We start from the raw sequence: 15,639 nt of genomic DNA, 5'->3' as shown, positions 1-15,639 counted from the left end.
TACATAACTGGTGACCTAATGTCTAATTTTACTAACATATAATGTATCAGCAGGAATCACCCAGTAACATCTTTTACAATGGATCACTGATCCCTGCTGGATGGTAATTTTAATGTTTTAATATTCCTTTGTAAAAAATAAATTATACCAGGTTGTATTAATAATTTTTTTTTATTAAATCTTAAGAGAAAAATGTAAAAAAAAAAAACAAAACAAAACACATACACCAGTAAACATCCCAACACTATTACATTTTTATTAAATTATTTTTGGCTAAATATTGCTAAACTGTATTCTGTACATTTGAAAACAGAATGGCTTCGTATTGCTGTAAAAGTACCAAACTAAACTAGTTGGCATGCAATTCAGACCTGTTACTGAAACGGTGCAGTGTCAAATAAAAATATGATAACTACTGAATCATGATGAAAATGACATCATTCCACGTCCAGTGGATTTCCTTTATTAAAAAAAAAGAATAAGCTTAGTTGGATTAACTTATGATAATTGAAAATATTCTAAATATAAAGTTAAATGATTTTTCAAATAAACTTATTTTGCATTTAAACACATTTTACAGTGTCCAAACTTCTTCTTTTTAAGTAAAGGGATTAACAACTTTCCATTCACCAACTTTATCACATCTTTTTAGTGTGATCACAACAAAGGCTTCATCATTTCTCAGAGATTAGGTTATGAAGCCAAAATGTTTTCTGTTCACTGTATTTTGCCAACAGTTCACTCAGATTTACAGCAGAAACTTCGTATTACATTCCGTCATATTCAGACCTGTTTCACCCAAACACTGAATTTTGATTCCTTCAGGAATAACACTTCCAAAAAAGGATGTTTTAAATTCCTCATGTATCATTTAAGACTTAAATATCGCTCACACAGGTTGGAGGTCATATGGGCCACATGTAGACACAGTTTTTGGATTGCTGATTTGTCCTGGACCAAGCTGAGAGGCTGCCTACTTACGAGAGGAAAGAACAGAATCAGTTGTAGGAGCAGACGAGGCACAGGTGTATTTCTTGCCTCTAAGAATAAACACTTTGCATTTGGAAATGGTAAATATTCCTGTTTGCACATAGAGCAGCAAAGTGAACGAGTCTATCATAATTCTTTTCAACACAAGGCGAGTAGATTTTAATCTCTAAACACATGAGACACTTTTTATTGTAGAGTTTAAAGCTTTGCTAACGGCTCCTAAAAGTTTCACTTACTGCTTTTTTTTTTTTTTTTTTGCTATGTTTTTAATATTTTCATCTTTATTCCAGGTTATTAAAATCCCGAGTCTCAAACTACTTAATAGAACAATGAATGGCTTTACAGCTGCATGCCACGGTTTACACACCTGACTGCAGATATTTGCAGTAAACACAAAAGATTATAAGAAACGTATCATTATATCTAGATGTCATTATGCAGGCAGACTAAAACAGGTCCAAAAGGGAATATTTTAGATGCAATCCACTAATTACATCCTAAGGATTTTATAATAGAAAGAAAAAAAATGTGTCTCATTTTTTGGGGGTCAAGTTATGGAACAGTCCTGAGCTGAAATTGTCTAACTCTCTGATTTTGTTTAAAAAGAGCTTAAAAATGAAAATAATCAATGATTACATGATGATTGTGTGACAAAAATGATTTGTGGATGACTACAAACTGTGTTTATTTAAAGAAAAAATTTAAGTTTATATGTAGTATGTTGCAGGGCCATCGCTGATTAACATTTAATTCATTGGGGGAAGATACTAGGATAGGCGTACATAAGTTATGAGATTCAGCCTAGTTCTTTTTTGGTTCTTGAATGGTATGTAATTGATATGGTAACATTTGATTGTGTATACCTAACCAAAATAAAGAAAGATTGATTGATTGATTGATTGACAATATAGAAAAAAAGAAAAAAAAAACCCAAAAACAAGTAAATCGAGTCTTTTGATGTATACATTAAACATGTTGCAATGAGGATAATAAATGACACAAATGACAACTTTTCACTCACAAGGCTTTCCATTTTTTTAATCCACAAAAAATTGAAAAATAAATAAATAATAATTATAATAATAGAAGTAGTAATAACAATAATAGAGCATGTTTTAAAACTGGTGTCAGTTTTGAAACAGCTTTTGGCCTGTCATGTGTTTGAGATCTACCAACTAGACATTCAGGCTTTTCAGACAGATGAAACAAAAACAAGAGTAATTTCAGAAATTAAAATGGCAAAACACAGTTCTAAATTACTTGAGTGCTCAAGTAGCATCGTCTGGAAAGGAAACACTGCTCTGTTTCAGTGATTTTGAGTAAGGGGTTTGCTTTTTGCTACCAAAAGGTCTTTGTCTTTAAAGGACAGGTTTTCAGGTTTTTGCAAATCACCCAAGTGGCCACTTAACCTTCTGTCTTGTTTTTAATAGCAGCTATGTTCTTTCCAAAAAGCTCTCTGTGTTGAACAAGACTGAAGATCATTAACGTTTTTGACAGTGTGTGGACATCGTGTACTGTCTGGCCGTAACTGGCTTTCATGAAGAAACAAAATATACATACATTCACTTCTTACACAAAATGTCCAACCTAATATGTTGGTTGTTGAAATTAAAGTTTACCATAAACAAATCAAACAAACCAATGCAGGTTTGCTTCAGGTTATTCTTAGAACAAGGACATGCATGTTGATCTATTTTATTGATATACATCTGTTGTATCTATATTTTAGCGGCGGAGGCTCCCTGCACACACCAGAAGGAAACTAAAACAGTGGACTGAGGTGTTTTGACTGTTTCCAGTGCTGGAAGGTGAGCCAGATGTGGAGGGGGAAAAAAATCTCCTGTTACTGCCTCTGGACTAAGCACCACAAATCAATGTGAATCAAGAGTTGTTAGATGGATACAGACCACTTTAAGAGTTTTCTCCAATTATGTGATATAATCTGCTGTCTGTGCTGATAAATAAAATCTACAATAAAAGTCCACAGTATGACCTGTTCTTCATACAACAGACTGTAACTAAATCAAGTGATTGTTGGATTTCTTTTAAACAGCGGAAACTGCTTTCAAGTAAAATGTAATAATAACTTTTGTTTCCCTACAAAAATACAACATGGATTAGCTTCCCCTGACCACAACTCAGCATGTTTCTCATGACTGAACCACTGTAGCCCTCCGGACTCTCTATTACCTGACTGAGGGGAATCTATGGTTGTTTGGTTGTGAATCGCATCTTGGTGCCTGGCCTGTAGCCCTGCGGCTCTGGGTGGATTGTTCTGAAGGTCAAGTTGATCCGTGGGCCCCTGTCGTGGTACTCTTTAGCCACTTGATGCTGGTGAGGGTAGAGAAAGAGGGTCATGTTGTTTTGTTTTTTTTTATAGTACAGGCTTAGAGTCTTGGCAAATGATTACAAAGTAGTAGTTCATGATAAAAAAGTAGTAACTTTCTTATTAAATTTAATCTCTAATACAATTTAATATATCGATAAAATGGACAATTTTACATGATAAGTAAATTAGCAAGCACAAAAAAAACAGTAAAACATTTTTTTCCATTTTAAATCTGATTTTTGCTTTGCTGGTACAGAACCATTAAGTAAATGTGACAGCATATAAAAAACAGTGTTTGTTTTCTAACCATCTGGCATATGAGATAAGAGTCGGTTTAATTCATCCTTACATAATTTGTTTTGTACAAGACAAAGTTTTTTCTTTTTGTTTTTTTTCCTCAGTCAAGTTTGGCTCATTTATGTCTGGACCTTTTTCCATAGAAGAATAACTTCTTTTATTTGTTTATCTAAACACAGACACACACACACTCTTACATACACACACATGCTGTCCTCCTTCACCTAAATCTTAAAAGGTCTGTTAGTTCCTAAAGAAGGATCCCAGAAAAGACAGAAAAAGTTGTGAATCCATTCTCAAACACCTGAACTACTTTAATGATCACGATTGTTAGATTTAGTTAAACATTTTGTGCTCTCTCCTAAAAAGCCTCTCCTTTCTGAGCCAAGTGGTTTTGTTGGGCTGGCTTTGAATCCAATAACAGAGGGAAGATTAATGGCTCTAATGATCTTCTTTCTCTGGAGAAAGCAATGAAACGTTTGCCGAGATACTCGGGGTAGTGTCGCCATAAAACACCTGTGACCTTATCCTGTTTTCCTTTTCACATCAAACTTCTTTCACTCTGTTTTTGTCTCTTTATTCCTCTGCCCTTTAAGCCATTATTCTACAGATGCAATGTTTTAGTAAATGGTGGACTCAAAGAAGGATGACAGCTCTGGTAAATCATACTGTGGTGTTTTTTGGTGTAAAGGAGTAATGACCTATTTAAGGATTTGTATATACATCAACACAGTAACTGGTGCTCATCGCTTGTGTCTCTACTTGTGGATCATTAGTACTTTGTGTCAGAGATGTTTAATCCTTTAAAGACCATCTTTTTTGGTTCAGATGGACATTTATGAATATTAGTGTTTATCTCTTGCACACAGGATTTGTTAAAAATGATATGCCATGCAAAATTGGAACTATCCTCAATATCCTCAAAGTAAAGCTTTTATCTATTCTTTTAACAAAAGAGATTTTTTAGGAATAAACTGAAATAGTTGCAATATGAGATACTTTTACTGCCAAGTGTGAGCCATATATTTTAATCAAACTCACACAAAGCCTCTCATGTTATATAAACCGAGTTGCTGTCTTTGATTGTAAAATAAATGACATTCTCTAAGCTAAAGCTCTTCTCTTAAGGATGCTTCATTCATACTCATTTCTTGACAGAAGGTGTTTTCAAATGTTCCCATATCACACATGCAAGATGAAGTTCTAAGTTCATGCCTATTTACTATAAAAGTGCAAAGTTAGATGAGGAACTGTTATGTGAAGATGACCACTTTGAATGTTCTAGTACATAAAACTAAAAGGCCTGAAAGGTGGGACTGCATTGATTGAAGCTCAGCTCAATTTCAGCAAAAAAAAAAAAAAAAAAAAAAAAAAAAAATTTTTTTAAAATAAATACTCTTCATTTGAACATCATGTTTTTGATTTTAGCAACCCATCTTCTTTATGTGTTATACAAGAATGATATGACCTTTTAATTGACATACACTGTCTGGGTTTTAAACAACACATCACACTGTCTACTCACAACAGAGGAACACCATGGATCTGGTCATAACCTATGGCCTGTCCATTGGTGTGTCCTATGTTGTTGGCCTGGCTGTGTCTGACCACTATTATGTTTTTAATATCACCAGTTTTATCTAGCAGGAGGCCCCGGTGAGAATTGTGAGGAAGCGATATATTACTCCTGAGGTGGCAGCGAAATTTATGCACATTTTAAACCAAACTCCTGCTCAGATTTTACCTGCTTCGTGTGACTTTATTGTAGATCATTTTAACAGCAAACTGAAATCAGCCACTGATGCAGCAGCTCCACTTAAAATGACTAAATCCAAACCCACACCAAAGTGGAGAAAAGAAAAAAAAAATCAAAGGCCTCAAAAGAAATTGTAGGTGAGCAGAGAGGAAATGGAGGAAATCAAAATGAATTATTCATTTAGAGATTTTCAAGAAACAACTCAAAACCTACAATAAAAACGGTAAAACAGGCAAGAACACATTTTTTTTCTCATTTCAGACAATAAAAACAATCTGAAATGAGGCCCCTTCTGAAGAAGAGTAATTTAGATCCAAACATTCTTGATAGCCACCAACCTGTATTCAACTTAACCTTTTTAAGTAAAATGATAGAAAAGGCTGTTTTTATATAATTACACAAGTTTTTATACAAACACAATATTTTTTTAGAACAATTTCAGCCTCATTTTAAGACAAACCACAGTACCGAGACAGCCCTTTTAAAGAATGCTGACAACCTCAGGTGTAACTTGGACTCTCACAGATTTCTGGATTTTAGTGCCAAATTTGATACAGTAGATCACCAGATTTTAAAGCACAGACAGAATTTCTGGTGGGCCTCTCAGGTACTGTTCTTAAATGGTATTACGCCTATCACACAGATTGATGAATTTTCTCAAGTAAGGGTATTTGCTCATCAAGAATCCATGAAATCAAATGTGGAATTCCCCAAGGTTCATTTTTAGGCCCAATTATCTGTACAAGTTGCCTCTTGGGAATGTCATCAGGAGGCACATCATTGATTTTCACAGCTATGCTGATGATACACAGGTTTACATTGCTGTGTCTCCTGACGACCTGGAGCCAGTTAACGCCCTTTTAAACTGTATTTTAGATTAAAAGGCATGAATGGCAGAGAATTTGCTACAACTCAACGAGGACAAAGTTGAAGTTTTACCTATCAGTCCTGAAGAGAAGAAAGATCATTTTACCAAAGTTACAAAAGTTTATACCTTTTCAGTGTGTGAGATATCTTGATGTCCTTTTAGACTCTGAGCTGGAATTTATTCCACACATTAGAAATGTCACAAAGATTTTGTCATCTTAAAAACATCGGCAGAGTTCGGCCATTCCTCTCTCCTGCCAGCACGGAGATGCTGATGCATGCTTTTATTTCTAGTAGATTAGATTATTATAATGCCCTGCACTCTGGTCTTTCCAAAAAGAGTATTTCTAACCTACAATTACACTGGAACTCAGAAGGATGTGTTCTGACGAGAACCAGAAAGCAAGAACACATTACACCAGTTTTAAAATCGCTGCATTGGTTCCAAGTAGATTTCAGGATAGATTTCAAGATTCTCTTAGTCTTGCAGACCCTGAGATCCTCTGGTATTGGTCTTTTAGTTGTTCCTAAGGTCCGAACTAAAACCTATGGCTGAGACCTCGTTCCACTATTACAGCCCTCGCCTGTGGAACTGAACTGAATTTTTAATTATTTATTTGTGCTTTTTTATTTTATTTTAATTTCCTCCACGCTCACCTGCTATTTCTTTTGAGGCCTTAGATTTTTTTTCTTTTCTCCACTTCGGTGTGGGTTTGGATATTGTTTTTATCTGTTCTTATTGTTTTTAGGTATATTTGATCTTGTTTTAACATTTTTAACTCCACTGCTTTCCTCATGGGAATCTGTGTGGCTGCCATGGTGATTGTCCTTGTCTGGGTGGCTGAAAGTCCTGCTCTGCAGCCCTATGGCTGTGGTGTGGACTCCGGCCTGCCCTCATCTGGATGGTTCCTATGATGGCACCTTCTGTGGCCATGGGTGGGCTGCCTCCTGGTGTGGATGGATCCCCAAGATATCATTTCCTCACAGCAGCATCAAATATTTTTAATTATTTTTACACCTACTTTCAGTTAAGAAACAAAAATTAGGGACTGGTGTTCATGTTTGTATAGAATAGAGAGTATTCTCTTTATAAATAGAGTTTGATTTGATTTGATATTTGCAAACGATAAACTGTGCTACTAACAGAATGATTATCTTCATATTATAGGAACATAAACTTAGGACAGTAAGTAAGGATATTTATGGTTACTCTATTATTTCTTTGTTGTAACAATTCTAATGGGAGAGAAACCTTACACTTTTGGCAAAACAGTTTATTTTCCTTTTAAATGGTGCCCCATCTGTATGGAAAAGGTATTTGTGGGATGTTGATGTTGAGTTGAGAAGGTGGGCTGCATCCATGAAAAACTTGCCAATGCCAGTGCCAAACAGCTTGCAGGAAATTCGTTATAGTTCAGTAAATTTTGTAAAAAATAAAACAAATTCGTTTTAGTTACAAATAATACTGGTCAACAAGAACAAACTTTAGAGTAACCACTTTCAATTTTAGGCTACATAGCCATTTACTAAACACACAGAAAAAACAAAACCAAAAGAAAGAACAGCCAAACAACAAAAAACAAAATCCCTATAACTGATACTGCCTACTGCTCATCTTGATGCAGAATATCTGCTTTCTTTGCTGTTTGCATTGCATTGGACTGGTGAAACCTACCTGCCAATCATCCTGCGTAGCACCTTCCATCAGCAGAAGAGTCCCATGACTCAGAGGCACACGAATCCGCTCCACGTAAGTGTAGTCACCATTGTCCTCCTAGAATTAAGAAAAAAAAAATTTCAAATTAGAGTAAGAAAAGCCAATCCTTTGACAAAATCACAATAAAACACGAATACATTTCATATAAAGTAAAGAAGATTCTACCCAAAAGAGAAGAAGAACTTGACAATAATTATACAGTGCTCCTTAAATACCAAACACAATCTGTTGCTCAAGCCTTTATTTTTTTTATTCGTATTAAGATTTGCACAGCAGCTTCGCATTTGTTATATGGCATGTACAGATGGAAGTAAAAGGAAATTTCCCGGACTGTGAGCCAACTCTTTCTACAGCCCAACAGAAACAACATAGGGTCAGAAACACATTGCGTGTTAAACACATTATGAGATTTCCTATATGCTAGTTTCGAAGGATTTATTTGAAGAGCGTCTAGAAATCTTAGACAATAATAAGATATTTAGTGCTGTGTGGCATAATATACATACTGCATCAATGCTTATGTAGAGTATATTTAAAATATGATATAGCTCCAGTTTAAGAATAAACATGAAAGGTTTTTTATGAGTAAAGTAAATCATCATCTCACTGGTAGAGGCTGCTTGCGGAGGCTGAAGATTCTGGTGTCACCCAAACTGAGGGAGGCAATGCTAGGTTTGTCACCCAAGGAGGCCTCATCGTCGCTGTGCCAACCGATGCTGTCATGCCCATCACGATACAAATTACACAGCAGGGAGTTGAAGCTACATCCACTCATCTGCTCCACTGCCTTACGAAGAGTCACAAGCAACGGATGCCACTATCAAGAAGCAAAATAAGAAAAAGGAGAATTTACAAAGTCATAGTAGGGGAATAGACATAACTGAATAAAAAAAAAAGGTCACAGTGAAAGATGACACAATAAATTTAAAACTATGCAAAACAAAATATACAGATATAAAAAAAAAAGATGGGGGGGGGGGGGAGTACCACAACAAGGATAAAAGAAAGATACAGCAGCATTAAAGTGAAAAAGATGCTGTGTGACAGTATGTTCCTTTGAGTCATAAAGCAGTTATCTGACCTCTGCCTTGGCAGGCATAGTAGAGCGAGCATACGTATATGGCAACTCCCCGTACCAGCAGGTCAGCCTGGGCTCTTCATATTCCTCACCTAGCCCCCAAAAAAACCCACACAGTTAAAATAAAAAAAAGCTCTAGTTTTTAATTAGAACGACTATGCTTATGCTATGTTGTGCATGACACTTATCAAATCAAGTACAAAACAAAGAAACAAGAATCTGTGACATCACACCTGAGTTTGGATACAAAGACTAAAATGATGTTTTTGGATATCCCAGTCTTAAATTCCCACAATAAAATTTTATTGAGGAAAGTGTTGTTCTTCATTTTATTCCCAGTAAATCTATCAGAGAACAGCAGCTTTAGACGGCTTCAAGTGGGAATAAAAACAAGGATCAATCTCTAAGCTGCATCGTTTACTGGATGATAATCATTTCAGGGCTGAAAACTGAGAAAATGTATTCTTAATGTTTACTTGTCCAGTGTGAACACACAGATCCAATAATCATCTTCTATCAGCAGAGTCTATTTCGAGCAGAAAGTAACGTAAACATCTAAATCTAATTTCTCTGTGTGTGTTTGCCTCTGTGGGTTTGGGTGCATCTCTTTCTGTGGCAACAATCGGCTCTTTTCCAAGAACCAATTCTCAGCCATTAGTTTATTTTGGTTGGTCCTCTGGTGCAGGAACACAGTGAAACCAAAGCAAACAACTTGACCAGCCATCAGTTATAATGGGCCTGAATTATTCAGGGAGCTAATATTTAGAAATATGCAGTCATTTATCAACTGTCAAAAGCTCTTTCCATAAAAAAACATGTTGTCAAAGAAAAAAAATGTTGCCTTTAGAAACCTGAGACCAAATGCTTGGAAAAACTGAGTCAGTGTATTAAAAGACTGTTTTAAAGCAGGACCAGATAAATTATGTGAAAAGGGGACTTAGTTGAAGTGTGTTTTCCACATCTTCTGCTCTTCCTTCACCCAAATGTCAGGTGACTTTGTTGACAAACTGGAGAATGATGAATAAAGGATTACATAACATGTCTCTGTGGGCAGTGTTTAGAAATTGCAGCGCTCGTCTGGATCACGCTGTTTGTCTGCTATGGAGCTATCACAGAAAAGCACACAAGATGGATGAGAGCCAGCTGAGAGAAAAGGCGATGCCTGAGACAAAGTGTGGCTTCAGCTTAACATGCTCATTGTACACAGTCCGAATACAATGTGCAAGTCTTTTTTCTTCCAACTGACAGTACCAGCTGTTTTGCCAAGTAAAGCCAACGTACATATTACCACAATGCAATCAATGAAGCCTATGTAGCACTTGGAAATTTTCTCAAGGTAGAGTGCACTAACTTGTACACAAAACAATGACCAATACATTAAATGTAAAACCATTAACAGACTTATTTCTAATATGTGGAATCATAACCTCTGGAATATGAAGTGAATAGGAAATCCACTGTGACAATCTAATGAAACAACATAAAACATGGACAAAAGAACAACTAGCTGTAATAGGGGAACTATTTGGCCTCTGGTTTATAAGCCACAAGCTCACACTTCACCCTCTACACACTGCTTATTGTTAAGTAGGTGGTACCCACCCTGTCTGTAGTTTGTCTTCTGGGACCAGGGGAGTTCGGCTAGCAGCTTACTAAACATCCAGTCAGCCTCTTCTTGGGGAATAAACCCAGGGCGCAAACGTAGTCTGGATGCATTGGAAAAAAAAGAAAGAAGAAGAAGAAGAAAAAAAAACATACAAAAAAACACAGTGCTTAGTTTCACTGAGAAACAAGATGGATGTTTTCAAGATTCATCCTTAATTTTTAACCAGGCTTTATCCAATCACAATGTTGCAAACAATAAATTGTTGTTGTAAATATACACAGTCAGTAAAAAAAAAAAAACACACTAACATTGTGTCGTTTTTACATATCAAGATATTGAGAGAGAAAAAAAAAACACACACACACCTGGCCCTTAATTACTCCTCAAATTAGGTAAATACAACCTTAAATTAACAACAGCACATGACTACACCATCAATGTTCTATGAACTATGAACAAAGACTAAACCAAAGGGTAGGAGAGTAAAAAAAAGAAAAAAAAAAAGCTAAGCACACCCTTTTGTTTAATAGTTCACATAAGAATCTTTTACAAAAATTATTTTAATAATTGTTTATTACTATTATTATTATTATTTTTTTTTTCATTATTATTATAAGTCTTTTGCATATCAATGGAGGAATTTTGGCCAGATTTGGTTAGATTTGGTTTGCAGTATTTGTTTATGAACAGCTCTCTTAAAGTCCCTTCATAGAATTTCAGTCAGGGTGAAGTCTGATATTTGACTGAGCCAGTTCAAAAGATTTTTTTTTTGGTAGCCATTCTGTTGTGTTGGATCATCGTTCAGTTTCATGACCTGATTTGGGCCAAGTTTTTGCTGACAGACAGTCTTGCTGTAAAAAATACTGTAAAATACTTTGGTTTACAGAGGAGCTTATGGTCAACTCAAGGACTGCAAGATGTCCATGCTCTGTGGCTTCAAAACAAGCCCAAATCATCACCCGTCCACCACCATGCTTCACAACTGGTATGGATTATACTATATGCTACTTTTAGTTTTACTAAATGTGACATGCGCTTTAACCAAACATCTCCGCTTTGGACTTATCTATCCTAAGGACATTGTTCCAGAAATCTTGTGTGGTTTTTTTGTAATGCAATTTTACAAAACTAAGCTGTGCTGCTTACTCCAACATGGCACGGCCCCAAGAGACTCCAAAAGAACAATCTGTTCCTGTGCAAGAATTACAGTCCCTTGTTCTCTTGTCCTTGTGTCAAACTGACTTTAAGGAAGATTGACACATAAAAAGTAGGGACAAAAAGACTTCTCTTTACTGAGGCTGCTATTGCACTTGGTATCACTGAATTTCTATTGCATTTGAGTAAATGAGTAAAAAAAAAGAATAAAAAAAACAAAAAAAGAAAAAGAAATTTGCGGATTTGCATAGAATTTTCAGAGCAGCCTCATTAAAAGGACAAACAGAACATCAGACAACATACACAGTGCTAAAAGCATTTAGGTAGACTCAATCCCTATTTAAATGCAATTAATGCAAGTAAACAATCTTTGCATAGCAGAGTGTTGTAGAAGCACACAAATCATGACACATTTGATGATTATTAAAAACTTGACTATTAGAAAACTGAGCTGTAAAATACTTCGGTATTCAGGGGAGCTCCTGTTGCTTGTGTAATCGCTGCCATCTACTGGACTTAAAACTTATGTACAAATTTGTTTCATCTTCACAAAACATGATATTAAGGAGCAATGCTACTGTAGTGCTAATATAAATACAATTCATTATATGTTTTTCATTAGATGTATCTTACCATCTATACTTTCAAGGGAGAAAGTTAAACTTGTAATAAAACTGTACTCACTGGGATACTCCTGATGGTCCATGGCTGATTTCATAATCACCCATCTTTCTGCCAAGAGCAAAATTATTCAGTTTTGTTAACATGTGTGTACTATAAAACCAGGTTAGACTAATTTGGTTAGGTTAGAAAGGATCATATTAAAATAAATAAATAAATTGTTTTTCTTGAGACAAACAGTGAAGTTATTAATGTATAACTTACTCTATCGCCTTCTCTGGTGGAACATCTCTAGCTTGCTGCAATAAATAAAATACAAATAATGTGAATTAACAGCATTAATATATGGCTTTAAAATCACATATCAGTATAATTAAACATTGCATAGTTTACCTTGGTGGGCTGGTGAAACTCAAAACTTTTAGATGTTTTCTGGTTGCCAAATCCCCAAGAACCGGAGACTGTGTTAGCATCTTTAGACTGATTATTGTTTGGGACCATAGACCTACCTGCTTACACAAACAAACAAACAACAGATTAAAACAAAACCATTTCATTTGCATCCAGACAGTGAATGAGTAAACATCAAAATCGTTTTCTGGTTTACTGAAAAACATGGATGAGGAGTTGCATATTTCACAATATAAACTACACCTTAAATTACCTGTAGGATTTGACTGTTTTGGCATTTGTTTGGCCCAGGAGCCCTGGACTCGCGCACGCTGTCGCTTATCTGACATCACATCAGTTCTGGGGTTTCAGAAACAAGTGGAAGTGGTTCATCCACATGAAAAGAAATTCTGCATTAACAGAAAAAAATCACTACATGAGTTGTGCTCCATCTCGCTTAATAAATATTTTCTTTTTTATATAGTCTGTGGCTTCCTTTGAGAATATAGGATTTTTTTTCCCAGTACTGTGGAGGAAAAGAGGGCCAGTGAAAATATTGACATCCCAAATGAGAAATGTACCAATATTTGTACATGTAGTATTTTTCCTTAATGTGACTGGGTATGTCACATTAAGGACATACCCCCCCCCCCGCCGTTATTTTATTTTATCGCAAGTACTTTGACTTAGCTTGTGTGTCTAATGAATCGTTAGGTTAACTTCTTTGCTGGGTTTGCAGTATGTTCGTTACAAATGCTTTAATTTCTACATTAAAAGACAACACGACGCAACCTTTACTAATTCTAAAAACCATCAACTAGATAATATCGGAAGCGTCAAGTTAAAGGAGATTTTAAGTAACCAACTACCAAGTCTAACTGATGCATCTGTCTGTTAAGTAGCCTAAAAGTAAGACAAACAGAAGCCGCAAACCTACTTAAAACTATGAACACTTACTTTTTACTAATTACTTTTTTTAACGTACGAATTTATCAAATCTATAAGGGTGTTTAGCTTTAACCCAAATTTTCAATAACTCACCTAAATGGTCACTAAAGACCTCATAGAAAGAAGGCAACTTTACATAATCTTGACAGCCAGTTAACTGGCAGCCATGGCTAGTGCGTTACAGAAAAACAAGTCCTACCACAACACAGAATTTAAAATAGTTCCACCTCACCTTTATTCCCATTTATAAACCTTGAACTGTATTTAAAAATAAAATAAAATAAATAAATAAAGTTTATTTACAGTCTGTTTTCTTCACAAGCAAATTATAAGTATTTATTTCCAAGCTTAACTTTAATGTTAATCTGTGTTATGTAAATATTTTCATTTCATGTCACTTTATTCCTAAGATTACATCCCAGGGTGCAAAAATTGCACTTATGTTTATTTACATTGCTTGCTTATTAGTTTGCTAGCACACAATGATGAAACACAACCAGCTCCATACTGACCTGAATTAAAATACATGACAAATTACACTGGAGTCTAAGAGGATTTTGGATGACGTGACTCTATAACCTTTATATCAATCATATTTTCTTGACTTTTACTAACCTGATATTTGAATACAAGGTTTTGCCATGATCATCACGGTGTACTGGCAGTGTACAAGTTCTTTTACCACATTGTTACTTCTGTTGTAACAATGCCAATACTTCAACTGGATTTTGTATTTGTGTTGTTGAAATATTTTACCTAATGCAAATATGTGCATCAGAGGGAAAAGCTTGCCATCCTGCTATATCATTTCTCAGCCCTTCCATGTGTGTCCATAAGAAAGCCAGAAAGTTTTGTTGGCATTATGTAGATTTTATTTAATACATAAATAAAATGTATTATTAATAGTAGATTGGCACTTTGTACAGTAGTCTAAGAATGGGTGCATGTAAAACAGGGCTTTGTATTCTTCACACAAAGAAAGCAGTATTTTTTCCCAGACAAAGCTTTTATTAACAAACAGTAGAAAACATAAGTTGTCATCAACAGAGTAAATGTAAACAGTCCATTATTCATGATTTTTTTTTTCCTTATTCCCAAGAATATAAAAAGACTTTAGAAAAACATTCATCAAACTACTTAGTTAAGGCACATGTCAGATCACATCATATGGAGTACTGCATTGACCATATATTTAAAAAAGAAGCAAATACCTTTTTGTTACATCATTTTTACAGTAATAAGGATGTATTTGAACTAGTTGAACTACAGCTAATGTAATAAACCTCCAAATTTGATGTTTAAACTTAAACCAGAGAGACACTGGCTGCACATCAAGCAGTGTTCTGTAACCATATCAAATCATTTGACAGCACAAAAAGTATTTGGCAAGCATTGTTATAAGAAACAAATAAAAAGAGCAACCAATAATTCTTGTAAGCAGTTGATTAGATCGTGTTGTAAATTAACCCACTGAGTATCCTGTCACTGAATCTGACCATTTCCAACAATACTGTCATGTCAAGGCACTGTTGAACAATGACAAACTTAGGCTTAAAACAAATGATAAACAACAACAACGCACACAACCACCCAACAACCATAACGAGTCATTTTAAATAACCTGAAAACAAACAATATCAAAAAGGAAGAAAGACAGCATATGATGAGCTTTGTGATGCAAGTGAACTGGCATGATAAAAGAAGAAAAGCAGATCCTGCCATCTTTAATAGGCTTTGAATTGTAAACAGAGCTATGTTCAAAACTAAATGTCAGGATTTGGCTCATTTGTTCATACAAATATATAATAAATAATTCGATATAAAAAGAAGCCCATCACCATTTCAACTGCTTACAACAGCAGGGTAAACTCATCACTTGCTTTGC

At 35.2% G+C, this 15,639-nt stretch overlaps 1 protein-coding gene across 5 annotated transcripts; it reads right to left on the bottom strand.

Moving 5' to 3' along the window:
• Positions 1 to 251: 251 nt before the first annotated feature.
• alkbh3 (alkB homolog 3, alpha-ketoglutarate dependent dioxygenase) lies at positions 252 to 13,947 on the bottom strand. 5 transcript variants are annotated; one of them, XM_041998089.1, is made up of 11 exons: positions 13,848 to 13,947; positions 13,081 to 13,216; positions 12,810 to 12,928; positions 12,681 to 12,715; positions 12,480 to 12,527; positions 10,637 to 10,740; positions 9,038 to 9,126; positions 8,564 to 8,773; positions 7,915 to 8,013; positions 3,181 to 3,321; positions 252 to 973 (listed from the first exon to the last, which is right to left on the bottom strand). In XM_041998089.1, exons 2-10 carry the CDS (start codon positions 13,154 to 13,156, stop codon positions 3,196 to 3,198), a joined length of 906 nt encoding a protein of 301 aa, XP_041854023.1. In that variant the 5' UTR covers positions 13,157 to 13,216; positions 13,848 to 13,947; the 3' UTR covers positions 252 to 973; positions 3,181 to 3,195. The 5 variants fall into 5 exon arrangements, with proteins under 5 accessions (XP_041854023.1, XP_041854021.1, XP_041854022.1 ...); XM_041998087.1 differs by lacking the exon at positions 252 to 973 and having other exon boundaries at positions 2,015 to 3,321; XM_041998088.1 differs by lacking the exon at positions 252 to 973 and having other exon boundaries at positions 2,015 to 3,321; positions 13,081 to 13,166; positions 13,848 to 13,931.
• Positions 13,948 to 15,639: the final 1,692 nt, after the last annotated feature.

Source organism: Melanotaenia boesemani, chromosome 10, assembly GCF_017639745.1.
Source record: "Melanotaenia boesemani isolate fMelBoe1 chromosome 10, fMelBoe1.pri, whole genome shotgun sequence".
NCBI lineage: Eukaryota > Metazoa > Chordata > Actinopteri > Atheriniformes > Melanotaeniidae > Melanotaenia > Melanotaenia boesemani.
This window is presented reverse-complemented; position numbering and strand designations above follow the sequence as displayed.